Below are 13,395 nucleotides of genomic sequence, written 5' to 3'. Positions count from 1 at the left end.
GTCTTTTCAAGGAGTGATACAAGAGACTAGTATTTTATTTCACTCATAATCTACAAAAGTAGCATGATAGAGTTACTGCATATAAACATCAAACCTGAAAATAATAAATTCATATACATTAAAGTGCTAAAAAAGATTCAGTTTCTTTCCCTGTCATGCATGGAAAAACTGTTCAAGCAATCCGAATATTTCAGTACAATTTGACCCAGAGTATATATTCCTCTTTGGAAGATGCAGAGAAGTTAACTTTCTCATGATATGTGTAACAGTTTAGAATTAGAGATCCTTCCCAAAATTTCATCTGTCTTTCTCTTAAAACAGAAGTCATCAGGCTCCATCCAGAGCTCAAACTTCCTAACTCTGACCTCCTAATAATTCAGCTGTTTGAGGAACTTGCTGGCCATTTCTTGAACAGGATTAGGAAAGATGCATTTCCAGAGTTCAGAATTAGAACTTGGATTGCATTTTTCCTTATGGAGAAAAAAAAATGAAAATTAAAATGAAATGTTACTATGAACACTATAGATTAAATGGCTTTTGATTGCAACCTCAGAATCCAACAATTTATGATGCTGTATCTATGGAAAAAACAAATTGAGAGTAAACTTTAAAAGTCAACTCTGTTGAAAATAGAATATCCATGTTGTGTTATATTATAACTTCAAAAGCATTTTATATATTTTAAAAATACCTCCTCATACAAACATTCAGTTAATCTTCCTAACAACCCAATGTGTCTGGCAGAGAACATGTTATTTACTTTTCAAATGATGTCACTGGCACAGAAAGTGTAAATGATTTGCCCAAGCTCATCTCCTCCTTAATGGGGACTTTTTCCATTGCAAGTGATGTCCTCTACTTGCCCTCACCTGCCCTACTCCTTTCATTCGTGTCCAAATTCTTATTCTGCACAGTCCCAGCTCCAATATTTATGTTCTCATGAAAACAGTCAGGATACCCGCCGGCTGACAGTGACAGTTTCTTCCCTTGACCTCATAGCACCTTCTTTTCCTATCATGACTAAATGGATTTTGAATCGCAAGATTTGGTTTGGTACCTGCTTGGCTATGTACCGTCAGTGTGATCCTGCAAGTAAACTAACCATAGTTACCACCTGAACGACAGCACTGTGCACATTAGCATAGCAGAAAAAAACGGAGTATACGCCCTTAGAGTTATTTGAAAATACAATTCTGGTAAAACAAATAGGAAAGAACTATGTGAACTATAAAGCCATATACAAAGTTCTCTTCACAGACACACAGAAATGCACACACACACATACACACACACAGGTTTTCTTTCTTAGATACAACATTTATTTCCCCTATTTTCTGGTTGAAAAAGGACTCCATAACTAATGAATACTTGATTTTGTCATAGCACACTGTGCCTCACACCTAGGGACCTGATACAAATTTCTAAAATGAATGGAGGATTGCGGGTATGGCTACATTAGTCAAGGTAAATTTCATCAAGCTTATCACTACCTGCTAAGTGTGGAAAGCCAAAAACTGACTTCAACTTCCCTCCAATCTCATTGCCTATTTCCTCTTTGCCACCCCTTCAGTCACCCTAGATTCATCCCTGATTCCATAAATATTCCCTGCATTAATCTGGTTCTAGGTCTTGGACAAAGTTATTACAGCCTTTTCTGTTTTTAATCTGTTGAAATAGTATCCAGTCTTACATACCTAGCTCAAATGCCATTTCTCCATACAGCTTTCCTTAATCTTACCCACTTGGAATGACACCTCCTACTCTTAAATCCACAATATCTGTTCATATGTTTCACAGCCATTATAATTTGACCACACAGTATTATGTCCTTCTGTGTGGATTATCTAATATAGTACCATTTTGATCATGTGAAGATCAGCATCATGTTTGTTATTTTTATATCCCACAAAACATGTAGTAAAATGTCTTCCATATGGTATGTACTCAAATAATACACAGGGTGGGGAAAAAGTAGGTTTATAGATGTTCATATGGAAAATAATATAATAAATAATAAGAATGAACTCTGTTTTGCATACTCACAACTGTAAACCTATTTTTGCCCCACCTTGTGTGATTTGACAGTTCAGCTGCATGTTTCTGCCTTAAAAAACTGCCATAAAAACATAAAAATGATTTTTTTTTAAATCACTTTAAACAGAGTGCTAATCTACTGTTTGAAGTCATCATTACTGGACATTCCTATCAAGATAGCACATTATGGGCAGAAACATATCTTTACCAACATTTAAAAAGCTACAAATACATAAACTACTTATAATCTGATTTCCTCCATACTTAGAGAGTAGGATGTTCTTATTAATTGCACTTTTATCATTAAAGAATGACTTATTTAAAAAGTTAAAGTACTCAATATGACATTTGGTTAAAAGCATAGAAGATACTTTAGAAAATAACAAGAGGTTGACAGATTTTAAATGCGTATCATTTTTATCTTTCATCACTGTAAGTATTCAAACTAACATAACAGCTACCAATAGTCCTCATTCTTGTTATTATCATAACATAAACTTCCTTTGTAACAAAGGTACATGAGTCTCCTCTCTCAGCGATATTTAAGTCACATAATCCTTCAATGTCATTTTCCCCCGCTGGGCAGTTCCAGACATAATGCACACCCAGCCCACCAACAGCTGTCCTCCAGACTAAAGGGCTTCTGTGCCTTCTCAAAGGGTAGGAGCTACCAGATTTCTTTTAAAAACATATTATTTTAGATGCTAAGCTTCTATATTCTTATTTTATTTGTTATTGTCTTCACCGTATTACTTAACTCCAGAGACTTTGAGAGTTTCTGCTACTTGCTGCTTTTTGTCCCTCCCCAACCACTAAACAACTTTGAATTCATTTGCAGCACTACCGGCCCCTTTATTATTTGATATGTCAGGAAGGCTTGCCCAAAGACGTGGGAGAGACAAAGAGTGGTCCTTTTAATAAGACACCCATTGACGTTGAACCTTCTCTAATGACTTCTTCATTTTCTGAACTGACTTAGGCTGTTATTAATGACTCTCAACTAATAAGGGAAGCATGCCCTCTTAGGGGATATCAAAATCACTGTCAAGGAAGAGGGATGTGTAGTTTGAAAAAAAATGTATTGAATTGTACTTTAAAATTGTATTTAGAATTTGAAAACAATGTGTTTTTCCAAGCACAAATATGACCCCAGTGAAGAGTATCAAATTGTGATAGGTAGGAGTATGAATTTTAAAGTAATATCACTGTATACTAAATAGTAAACAATGTGGCTCTTACAGAGCACAATGAGTAAATACTCAGCATCTTTCAATAAAATCGTATTTCCTTTATATTCTAAATTTATCAGACATTGTGCCAATATTTTAGGCTTACTATTAAATAAAAAAAATTTTAATTCTAACTTACAATTAGCAGAAAAGAAAAAGAGGAAGAAAGAAGGAGGAAAAGAAGGAGCCATGGAAAAGCAATGCCATCCTATCCAATCAGCGATGAATGAAGCACCTTTTGAGGAAGATGGTAATACGATTTAAGAGCATGGACACAGTGAAAATACACTCACCTCAGTTATATGGGGATTGGGATTAAAACCACAGAGGCTACACACAGTGGTTTTACATCCAGTGCATGTGTTAAAATTGGCCTTTTCCGGAACATGCAACAGCAATTCAGTGGTATTGCAAAGAGGACAGATGGTTTTCGGGGGGCCCTGCACCGGAATTTGGGCTGCAGATGAAGTCAGTGGCTGAGGTTTCCCGGGTCCTGCCTGGCTTACTGGTTCTGCAGATTGCTGAGCTGATGGCTTTGCTGGGCCAGGCTGTTGAGCAGAGGGCTTTGCTGGGCCAGGCTGTTGAGCAGAGGGCTTTGCTGGGCCAGGCTGTTGAGCAGGGGGCTTTGCTGGGCCAGGCTGTTGAGCAGGGGGCTTTGCTGGGCCAGGCTGTTGAGCAGGGGGCTTTGCTGGGCCAGGCTGTTGAGCAGGGGGTTTTGCTGGGCCAGGCTGTTGAGCAGGAGGTTTTGCTGGGCCAGGCTGTTGAGGAGGTGGCTTTGTGGGGCCAGGCTGTTGAGCAGGAGTCTTTCCTGGCCCAGGCTGCTGAGCCAGAGACTTTACTGGCCCAGCCTGCTGTGCTGGGGTCTTTGTAGGCCCAGGTGGCTGCGCTGGAGATTTTGGTGTTCCCACATGCTGGGCTGGGTGCTTTGCTGGTCCTGGAGGCTGAGATGCCGGCTTTGCTGTCCCTGGTGGCTGGACTGGGGGTTTTGCTGTCAGCTGCTGAGCTGAGGGCTTTGCTGTCCCAGCTTGAGCTAGGGCCTTCGCTGGCCCTGCTTGCTGAGTTGTTTTTGCAGGTCCAGGCTGTGGCGTGGAAGGTTTTTCAGGTCCAGGCTGCTGCACTGGAGGTTTTCCAGGGCTTGCTTCTTGAGTTGGTGGCTTGGATTGGCTTTGCAGTAAGGGTTTGACTGATTCTCCCTTGACTGTGTCTGCCTGTTTAGTCTGAGGCCTAGTTGCATCTCTTTGAAGTGGCAATTTTGTCTGGTCTGTCTGAGGAGCCTGGGTAAGCCCCTGAATTGGCTTTCCAGTCCCTGGAGGTTGTGATTTCATTTTTTCTGGTTGCTGAGAAGATACTGATTTGGGAGTGCTATCCTGCTGAAGTGGGGTGCTGACAGGTCCTTGCTGCTTAGGAATTGACTTGGGTGACTGTTGTGACGGAGGCTTTGTCATTCCTTCAGGTTTTCCTTGTTCCTTCTGAGCTATTTTTTGTTTCTTGGCAGCGTCTTCCTGGGATGCATCAGAGTCTGATATCAAATCAAAAGGATTGAATTTATTTACAACAGATGAGACAGCACTTAAAGGGTTAACCTCTGAGAGGAAGCCAGGCATCATGCTAGACTTGTGCTCTTCCTTAAAATCAGTTCTGGACTTTGATTCTTTCAAACTAATAGTGGACGGACTCCTTCCAGGCAATTTCTGCTCCGACCGCAAAGTGTCTGTAGTTCTACTTTTACTGAGACCAGGCTGAGCTGGACGCCCGGGGTCCGGTGGTTTTCCTGGTGGCTTTGAAGGGTGACTACTATCCAACTCTTGTTTCCTAGAAGAGTGAAACAAAGAGAAGTGGAAATGTTGAAATTTATCATAACCAAAAGTAGTATAACTTAAATCCTCATAATTATAAATATTAACTAGAATCCATTTTTGTGGCATCCTGTAAGTGACTTTAAAACTTTTAATGCCTTTATTAGTTTCTTTATAGGCCCAGGGTAAAGATTTTCAACAAGAACACAAATAAAAGGGAGAAAAAAATACTACGAGTGATGAAAAAATAAGAAAGCTAGTTAGAAAGCATTATAATAAATTTAACGTACATTTACACTTAATAGAATCTGGCCATACTTAAAACCAAGTACACATATTAACTCAATAAATCAATGCAATGCTCTATTCTAGTACATTCATGTTCACAAGGTGTATCCATTTTCATTAAAAGTTATGGTCAAAGAATGCTAGTCTCTCAAATACTAGCAGCACTAAGAAGTAAAATATTCATTTTAAAATGTGGGAATTCACTGCAACTATACTTTGTTTTTTGTTTTTACTTGATTATGACAATTTACATTAGTTACATAAAGCACACAATGTGACATCAGGGGCATTTCTAGTAAAGGGTGACACTTAGAGATTCTGAGAAAGCTGATCAGTTCTTCTAAAAAGGTAATATCCATCAACTATTAACTTTATAGAATGAAAATTCCTACCTAAGTAGCAATTTCTGAGAAACATTTCCATCTTTTCTTGTGGAAGAATGTTGTATCATTAATGTTCTTTTTTAATAGCTAATTCTGAGATCTCTTTGCAGGGTAACAATAGATGCATAAAGCATCTTGAGATACAGTGTGCTATGCAAACAGCAACAAGCTAGCTGTGACCCCGCTTGGAAAAGTGTTGCTACTTTCCTTAGATGAAGAAAATACATGATGATCTTTTTACTTAATATTTTCTACAACATTTACTATTGTTATTCTTAGATTACTAATATTATTGACATTGTTTAAAATGTAACAAGCTGCCCTGGCCAGGTGCTCGCTAGAGCATCTACCCAATATGTCAAGGTTGTGGGTTTGATCTCTGGTCAGGGCACATACTGGAAGCAACCAATGAACGCATAAATAACTGGAACAATAAATCTCTCTCCTCTCTCTCTCTTTCTCTCCCTCTCAAATAAATAAATACTGTTAATAGTTTAGATAACAAGATCAAATTTAAATGACTATGTTGAAGAATTAAAATAGTTTCTCATATATACTTTTAGCCAAAAATCAAGTACATTAATTTTTAAAATAAGCCATTCTTTCTTTACTCATAAATGTAAAACTAATAACATGCTGCATCAGAATTATGGGATGGGGGAGGAAATTATAAGTATTTTGCTTGGTATCTATAGCTTTTTCATTTTGAAAAATACTTCCTTTTTAATTAAAAGGAGGAGTAAAACAGTGATTCAGTAGCACTTAAAATATAGGATGATCATAATAAAATTCTGCAGGTTTTTAATTTGTCTCATCAAAATTTACCTGCTTGTGGGCAGGCTAATTTTAAATTTCATATAATGTGTTAGTTAATAATATAAAGCATAACAGAAAGACACACAAGTATTACTTCTAATTAGCAAAAGATCAGAAATAAAGTAATCTATGAATGGCAATGTTTATACACAAAATGACTTTCTAATAAAAGAATAAAATTCTTAGCTTTGGCACTTTCCTCCAGGAAAAAAAAGTTACAAAAACTTCAGATACTACCATGTCTCTGAAATCTTTACTTAAATAAGGAACTAAAATTAATGTCTATATTAATTTCAGAAGTTCAAGTTTTCAAAATGCTCTTTTTCCATTTCCATTTGGGGAAAATGATTTTGAATGTTTCTTTATAGGCCTTCCTATGTGCTCTCTTCCATTTGAAGGCAGAAAAGCCATTATAAACTTATAATAGATTATTTTCAAAATTCCACTGTTTAGATCTTTATTTTATTCTAGCAATGTTGTGCACTCAAGTAATAAAACAGACCAACCCTTGAAGGGCATATGCTTAGGGACTCTTGTTAAAGAACTGACTATCCTATAAGTAATTATTTGGACAAGTTATTGAATTGGCTCCCTTGTACAGAGTTCTAGAAACCAGTATTTAAGCAGAGTACAAAAAAATCTATTCTTAACTAAATTATCCTCTATTGAAAATACTACTTACACTTAGTCACTGTTTGGTGATATTATTTTACTTAATCCAACATGTGTACTGAACAAATAAACTTTATGAATACCAAATATATATAAAAATTAAAATATGTAAAGCAAGCAGCTTGTATCAGAAATTATAATCACATGTACTTTCTACAAATGTAAGTTGTATTATATTAGAGTCCCCCTGTGAGAAAATACCTATATGGCTATAAAGATTGCCCTACGATTTAAGTCTTGGTTGCTATAATATGTAAATAAACATAAAATATGGAGATCTGGCAGTGACAAATAGACAATCATTAAGAGAAAATATAGGCTAAAACCAGACGAAAATGTAAAGATGTCTTAGCAAATTGTGACTCTTTGGTGAATTTTTGTTTGGTAAACAGCTGTTCTGTAAAAAGAGAAAAATAACTAAAATACAGTATGTGTCTTGTTTACGTGACTCTGAGCTCCTGGACAATGCGTGTCGCTCATCCTTGCATCACTAGTACCAAACCTGGTAACTAGCAGATGAGCATTAATGATTGATGAGTAAGAATGAGTGAATGAATGAATGAATGAACATGGCAGGTTTTGCATTATTCTAGATTATTGTTTCTTGAATTCCTTCCACTTCAAATCCTTCTACAGGCCTTCTGAGATATAAATGGAAACATTCCATATTCTTTTTAGATCTGGATTTGGCTGCTCTGGAAAGAAACAGTTGTGGAAGTGTCTAACAAGGAGGCGAGGCCCAGAGGAACTGTAAAGAAAATAAGTAAGTCAGAACTCTTACAAGATATTCCACTAATTAGAAGTGATTTTTAGGCCTTGGCCAGTAGCTCAGTTTGTTTGGGTATCATCTCTACATGGCAAGGTTGACAGCTCCATCTCTGGTCAGGGCACATACAAGAAACAACCAATGAATACATCAATAAGCGGAACAATAAATTGATGTTTCTCTCTCTTTCTCTTCCTTCCTATCTCTCTCTAAAATCAACAAGTAAAATAAAATTAATAGGAATCTTTTTCAGTAAAGCCCTTTTCATATGATATATCTGTAGCTGTAAAAAGAATGAATAAGGAAGTCATAAAATTGCATTTCCCTGGGTCCATAGTAAATTAAAAATCCAGGAGCATTTCATTTGTAACCTGTAACTTCTAGCTTGTAACTACCCATGCTTTATGCAACAACACTCTTTTACTATTGTCATCACCAGATTAGAATTTTTCTTTCATGGGTTAACAGAAAAGATGGTTCAGCTACAAGTGAAGTAAGCATGTATTCAAGTGTAGAATGTAAAAGCAGTTGGAATGCTAACATTTTCTGTTAAATGTAACACAATAGGCAATGACAGCTTGGCAGTGCTGAGTCACATAAAATTTTACATTAGGAAAATAAACAACTATTGGAATTCATTTTTATACTATAGAAGATACTAGGGCTTAAAGAGGCTAAGAAATTAATCCAAGGCTATAAAATTAGTCACAGAAATATGGTGTCCTGATCCCTGAGGGTGAAGGGGGGTGGATTTCCACCACATCGCACTGCCTTTCCCACATTTAAAATATAGATAGATCAAGTTAACTCATAGCAATGAATAATCCAACATGCAACTTGTCTATAGTCATCACAGCTGGTGCCACTCACTGCTGATATTAATATTACCACTTTTTTATTTGTAGGGTTTCTTCATATTAAAATTCAAACAAAAATGTCCCCTCTCAATTTTTAATTGATTCTCACAATGACTTCACAAGACAGGTAAGACAATGATCACTTTCCTTATTTAGGGGCAAGGAAACTGAGGCACATATGACTGAGAAACAATTATAATTTACCACGAGTCAGTTAAAAGTAATAGGATAAGAAAATAGGTTCCTGGGTTCTCAACATTTATTTCTTTAAATTACTTTAAAGTTAAACCCCATCTCTTAAAACTTCAAATAATTTGGATATATTTTCTCATATATACCTAATGTGTTTTTAATATTAAATGATAAACCAAGTGTTTCTTTGGTTATCGCCTTTGGGGATAATAACTTCCCCAAAATTATCTTCTCTAATATTAATAGGAATCTTTCAGTAAAATATAAGCAGTTGCAAAAATTAGAAACATGTGTATATATTTAGATGAAGCTTTCCTAGTAACAGGGCACAGATTACCTATTAATAAGAATTCTCATAAAATTATCAATTGAAAGCTTTAAAAGCATGCTATCAGATACAAATACTGCCTAAAACACCAGCATTATATAGGCTGAAATAATACTTCTCAGACACACTCTGAAAGAAGTTAGGAATGTAGAAATCAAAGCTCACACTCTTCTTGGTATTCGTAACCAGCATGCTAAACCTGTTGCTTGTGACACTTAGGAAAACTGCAGAACAGGCATACATCTCTAAAGGTTAACAGAAGTATTGCGCCTCATTATTATCTTATGAAAATAAAGATAATATGGACATTCAAAGTATTTTCCAAGTAAAATTTTCATCAATAGTGAAAAAATAGTACATATCATAAGCTGTACTACTTAAGATAATGGATAAAAGAGGTTTTTTACCAAAGAAATAGCCCATATATTTCTAGTTTAAAAACATAGAAAAACATATCCATTATAAGGAGCTAGCTTAACCAGCAGTGGTGGTTTTGTTTCAAGAAAATAGAGTTTTTACCTGATATATATTAGTCATTTAGGATTTTACGTGAAAACTATTGTCATAAAACATTATATGTATATAAAACATTTTACATTTCTCCTATATTAAACTTAATATTGTAGATACAATCATATTCATATGCTTATGATAGTTTCTAAGTTAAAATAGTTTTACTTTATTAGGTATAGCATAAGAATCTACACCTATATATCCAGATTTTTCATATTTCCAATACCTCAAAAGAAAATTGTATGTTGCCTTCAGTGATCATTACGCAGGAATGGTTTCAGGACCACGGATAGAGAACTATTCTCTAAGGGAGGGTGAAAAGTTAAAGGTTTGTTTACAATAAAGGAAGGGAAGGCACAAGAATTATACCCTCTTACTGCTCTAATTAGAAAACAACTAATTTATTAGGATGAAGGAAAATGGAGAGCTGGAGAAGGAAATGAATACATTAGTGTTACAGACTAGCTCGTAATTGCCTGTACAAGTTGCCATTTATTTGCTTTGTTTTTAAAAGTATGTACTGGAAACTAATTTTAAGATAACACAAAATCACATGCTCTTCCATAAACTGTAAGACACTTTCGTATGTAAAAGAGCAGTGGCTTAAAAAAAATAGCATATGCTAATTCAGAAATACATGTACAGCACCTGCCTTGCTGTGACCAAACCATCTGTTTAATGCCACAACATATTTTATGGCCCCACACTGAATATAAAAGATGTATTCGTTTTATACCTTATACCTAAACTGCTCCTGTTCTCCTCTGGGGGTGGGACAGGAAGGAAGGGCAAATCGCCTCCAGGGGAATTAATGGTATTGTCACAGAAACATTTAGACATCATTTACAGAGAAAAAGACTCCAAAATGACTGAGGTTTAAACAGAGACAGGTAAACACCCATATCTATCCAATTCCCAACACGTCTGTTTTGTATTAATGGAAGACTTCCAGATTAGTGAAACACCGGAGGGCGTCTCTCCACGCCATCCAAGGGGGAAAAGGTTCTCAAAGGCCAAAAATTACAACCTAAAATCACAGTTCGAAGAATGCAACCCTTGACTATCCCACCAGAAACTCTATAATGCATCATTTTTATTCTGCCCATCAAAAAGAAGGCTTATGATTTCTTTATCGCCACCCCAGTAAGGAGAATAAAACGAACGGGGACGACATATATGTACTGCCGTGCCGGCACCTATGTGCAAAGGAAGCTGTACATATATGCCCGGACAGAAGCATCATGCGGTGCGTGCCTGTGCAAGGAAGGCGGCTCCGCAGCGGCCACGGGAACGCTTCCCTTGGGCAGACCCTGCGCCCTTGACATGACAGCGGCGATCTGTCTCCTCTCCTCTTCGCTCAGCTGGCTCAGATCTGCCTCCATGCCGGCCGGAATCACGGTGTGCAAGGGGCTCCCCGCCCCGCCAGCCCCTCCTCCGGCGGCCGCGGCCGCTGCTGCCGCCAGCCCTTCGGGGAGCCCTTCCCCTTCCAAGCTCGCCTCATTGCCCATGGCTCAGGGAGACTCGGGGCCGCCGCGCTTCCTCTTTGCGCTGCGTCCCCGTCAGGAAGCCGGGGGTCCGCCGTGGGGCGTGCAGGCAGCGGAGTCCCTGGGCTCGGGACCGGGCGTTGCTGCCCGGAACGACAGGCGGGGATTAGTCCCGCTCGCAGGTGACGCCCGCGGCCGGTGCCTCCTCCATGTTGGACAACGCCAGGCAACCTTTGCAGAAGACAACTCCCGGACGCCGCCTCAGCGCCCCAAGCCGGGGAGAAGCAGATCTGAGCAGTGCCAGCCGCCCGCCGTCCGCCCCTCCCACCGCGCCCCGCCTCCTCGCAGTGCGCATGCCGGCCTCGGAACAGGTGATGTCCTTGCCCACGCCTATCCCGTCTGCGTCGCTCTGCATCCTTCCTTACTCTGAGCACCGATTTAAAGGAGCCCAGCGAGAGCACAGATTAAAAACCTCGACGAAACAGCTGTGGTTTCTCTCAGGCATATTGCAGAATGCCTCAACCTGACTTTTGGCCAACTACATTCGAGGGGGGCGCGAGGGGACTGGTGAGGATGTATCTGTTCCCAGCTTTGATTCATGGGATTTGTAGTTTAAACTTTTTTTTTTTTTCCATGACCCTTGATTACATTCTATCTACTTTAGACATAGATATTTTTGTTTTTTATTTTGACGTTCTTTTTTATTTGTTTAAGGAAGGTTTTAAAAGACACTGGGAATTGGTTCAGGTAACTGGGGATTAACAGGAAAAACCTGAGATCTCTGGGGCAAATTTCCCCCAAAGGAGCTAAAACTGGCCCCTTTCATTTAGATCTTTACTAGAACAATTGTATTAAAACCTTACATGCAGCATCAGTAAGCAGGTAAATTTTCTGAATGCTTTTAACTGTGTTGAACCCTAAAGGGACTACCTGGAAGTAAAGGATTATAGGAAATTGTGACTAGGATACTGTAGTAAGATATAGATTGTGGAATATTAAAGTGTTACAGTAAAATTTTGAAAACACGAGTTCACTACTTTTTTTTCTAAAAATGTGATCAGAAGAACCCCAAAAAGATCAATTAGTTTGTACAGTCACACAGCTGGTAAGCAGCAGAGGTATAATTAACCATGCCTTTAGACCCACTCTTCGCCTAACGCCAACAAACACACTCTTATCTTGCGACTACATTTCTTAAAAGGGAATGATTTATTTAGTTCAGCATTGGGGTTTAGTTCAAAACCCCAATTTTGCTACCTGCCTTTCCTAACACAATGGACTTAAAGTCCCGATTGTTGAGGTTCAGGAAAATCAAAAGCTAACTAGAAATGAATAAATAAATTAGACAGAAAAGAATAAGTTGCTCAGATAGTAAGTTTCCAAGGTTTTGCAATAATCATAATGATTTGACTTTGTGCATTTCACTCACATCAAAACTAAAAAGCGGCATAGTTATAACAGAGGGTGACTATGTGACTATAGCTAATCATCAGATGAAGAATCATTACTGGTTGAGTTCCTACAAAAACTTTCCATAAACTTTGATTCTCTCATAACTAACAGATGTGCTCTCCAAACTCAGAACTACAAAGAAGAGAATGCTCTTACTTCATATAAGTAAATCGAACTGAGGCAACCTAACATCCTAATGGCAAAAACATTATGGCCGTTCCTTCTAGAAATGAGTTAGCTTCAAAAAGGAAGATTGCTTGGCACACAACCCTGAATCAACATGCCGTCTCTGACAAAACAAGTTAACTGTTCCATTTTCAGGCTGCCATGTGAATCAGTAACACTAGATGAAGGTAAGAAGAGGTAAGAGTCATATGCTGGTTATTTTCTCATAATATAGTCAAGGTTTGTGAGAATAAAATATATTTGATGTATTCACACCCAAAAACCAGCTTAAAGAAAATAAGGGAAATATGCTTTCAAACTGTAGCCTCAGAATAATGATTAAGTAAGAAAATAAGTTGTTAACTTCCAAATTCTCTTCCACTGTAGATGAAAAGGAGCCTGTGAAATAATGAGTAAGAA

The 13,395-nt window shown here is 37.9% G+C and overlaps 1 protein-coding gene across 1 annotated transcript in view; it reads right to left on the bottom strand.

The window, feature by feature from the left end:
- PCLO (piccolo presynaptic cytomatrix protein) overlaps positions 1-11,456 on the bottom strand; it is a 304,144-nt gene extending 292,688 nt beyond the window's left edge. Inside the window, exons 1-2 of the mRNA XM_054564343.1 lie at positions 11,129-11,456; positions 3,557-5,075 (exon numbers count right to left, since the gene is read on the bottom strand). Coding sequence (XP_054420318.1) covers positions 3,557-5,075; positions 11,129-11,382 — 1,773 coding nt within the window. The 5' untranslated portion in view covers positions 11,383-11,456. The remainder of the gene's footprint in view (positions 1-3,556; positions 5,076-11,128) is intronic.
- Positions 11,457-13,395: the final 1,939 nt, after the last annotated feature.

Source organism: Pteronotus mesoamericanus, unplaced genomic scaffold, assembly GCF_021234165.1.
Source record: "Pteronotus mesoamericanus isolate MK-2021 breed Mesoamerican mustached bat unplaced genomic scaffold, CSHL_Meso_final scaffold_85, whole genome shotgun sequence".
Taxonomy (NCBI): domain Eukaryota; kingdom Metazoa; phylum Chordata; class Mammalia; order Chiroptera; family Mormoopidae; genus Pteronotus; species Pteronotus mesoamericanus.
The sequence above is the reverse complement of the archived record's forward strand: the minus strand, read 5'-3'. Positions and strand labels throughout refer to the sequence as shown.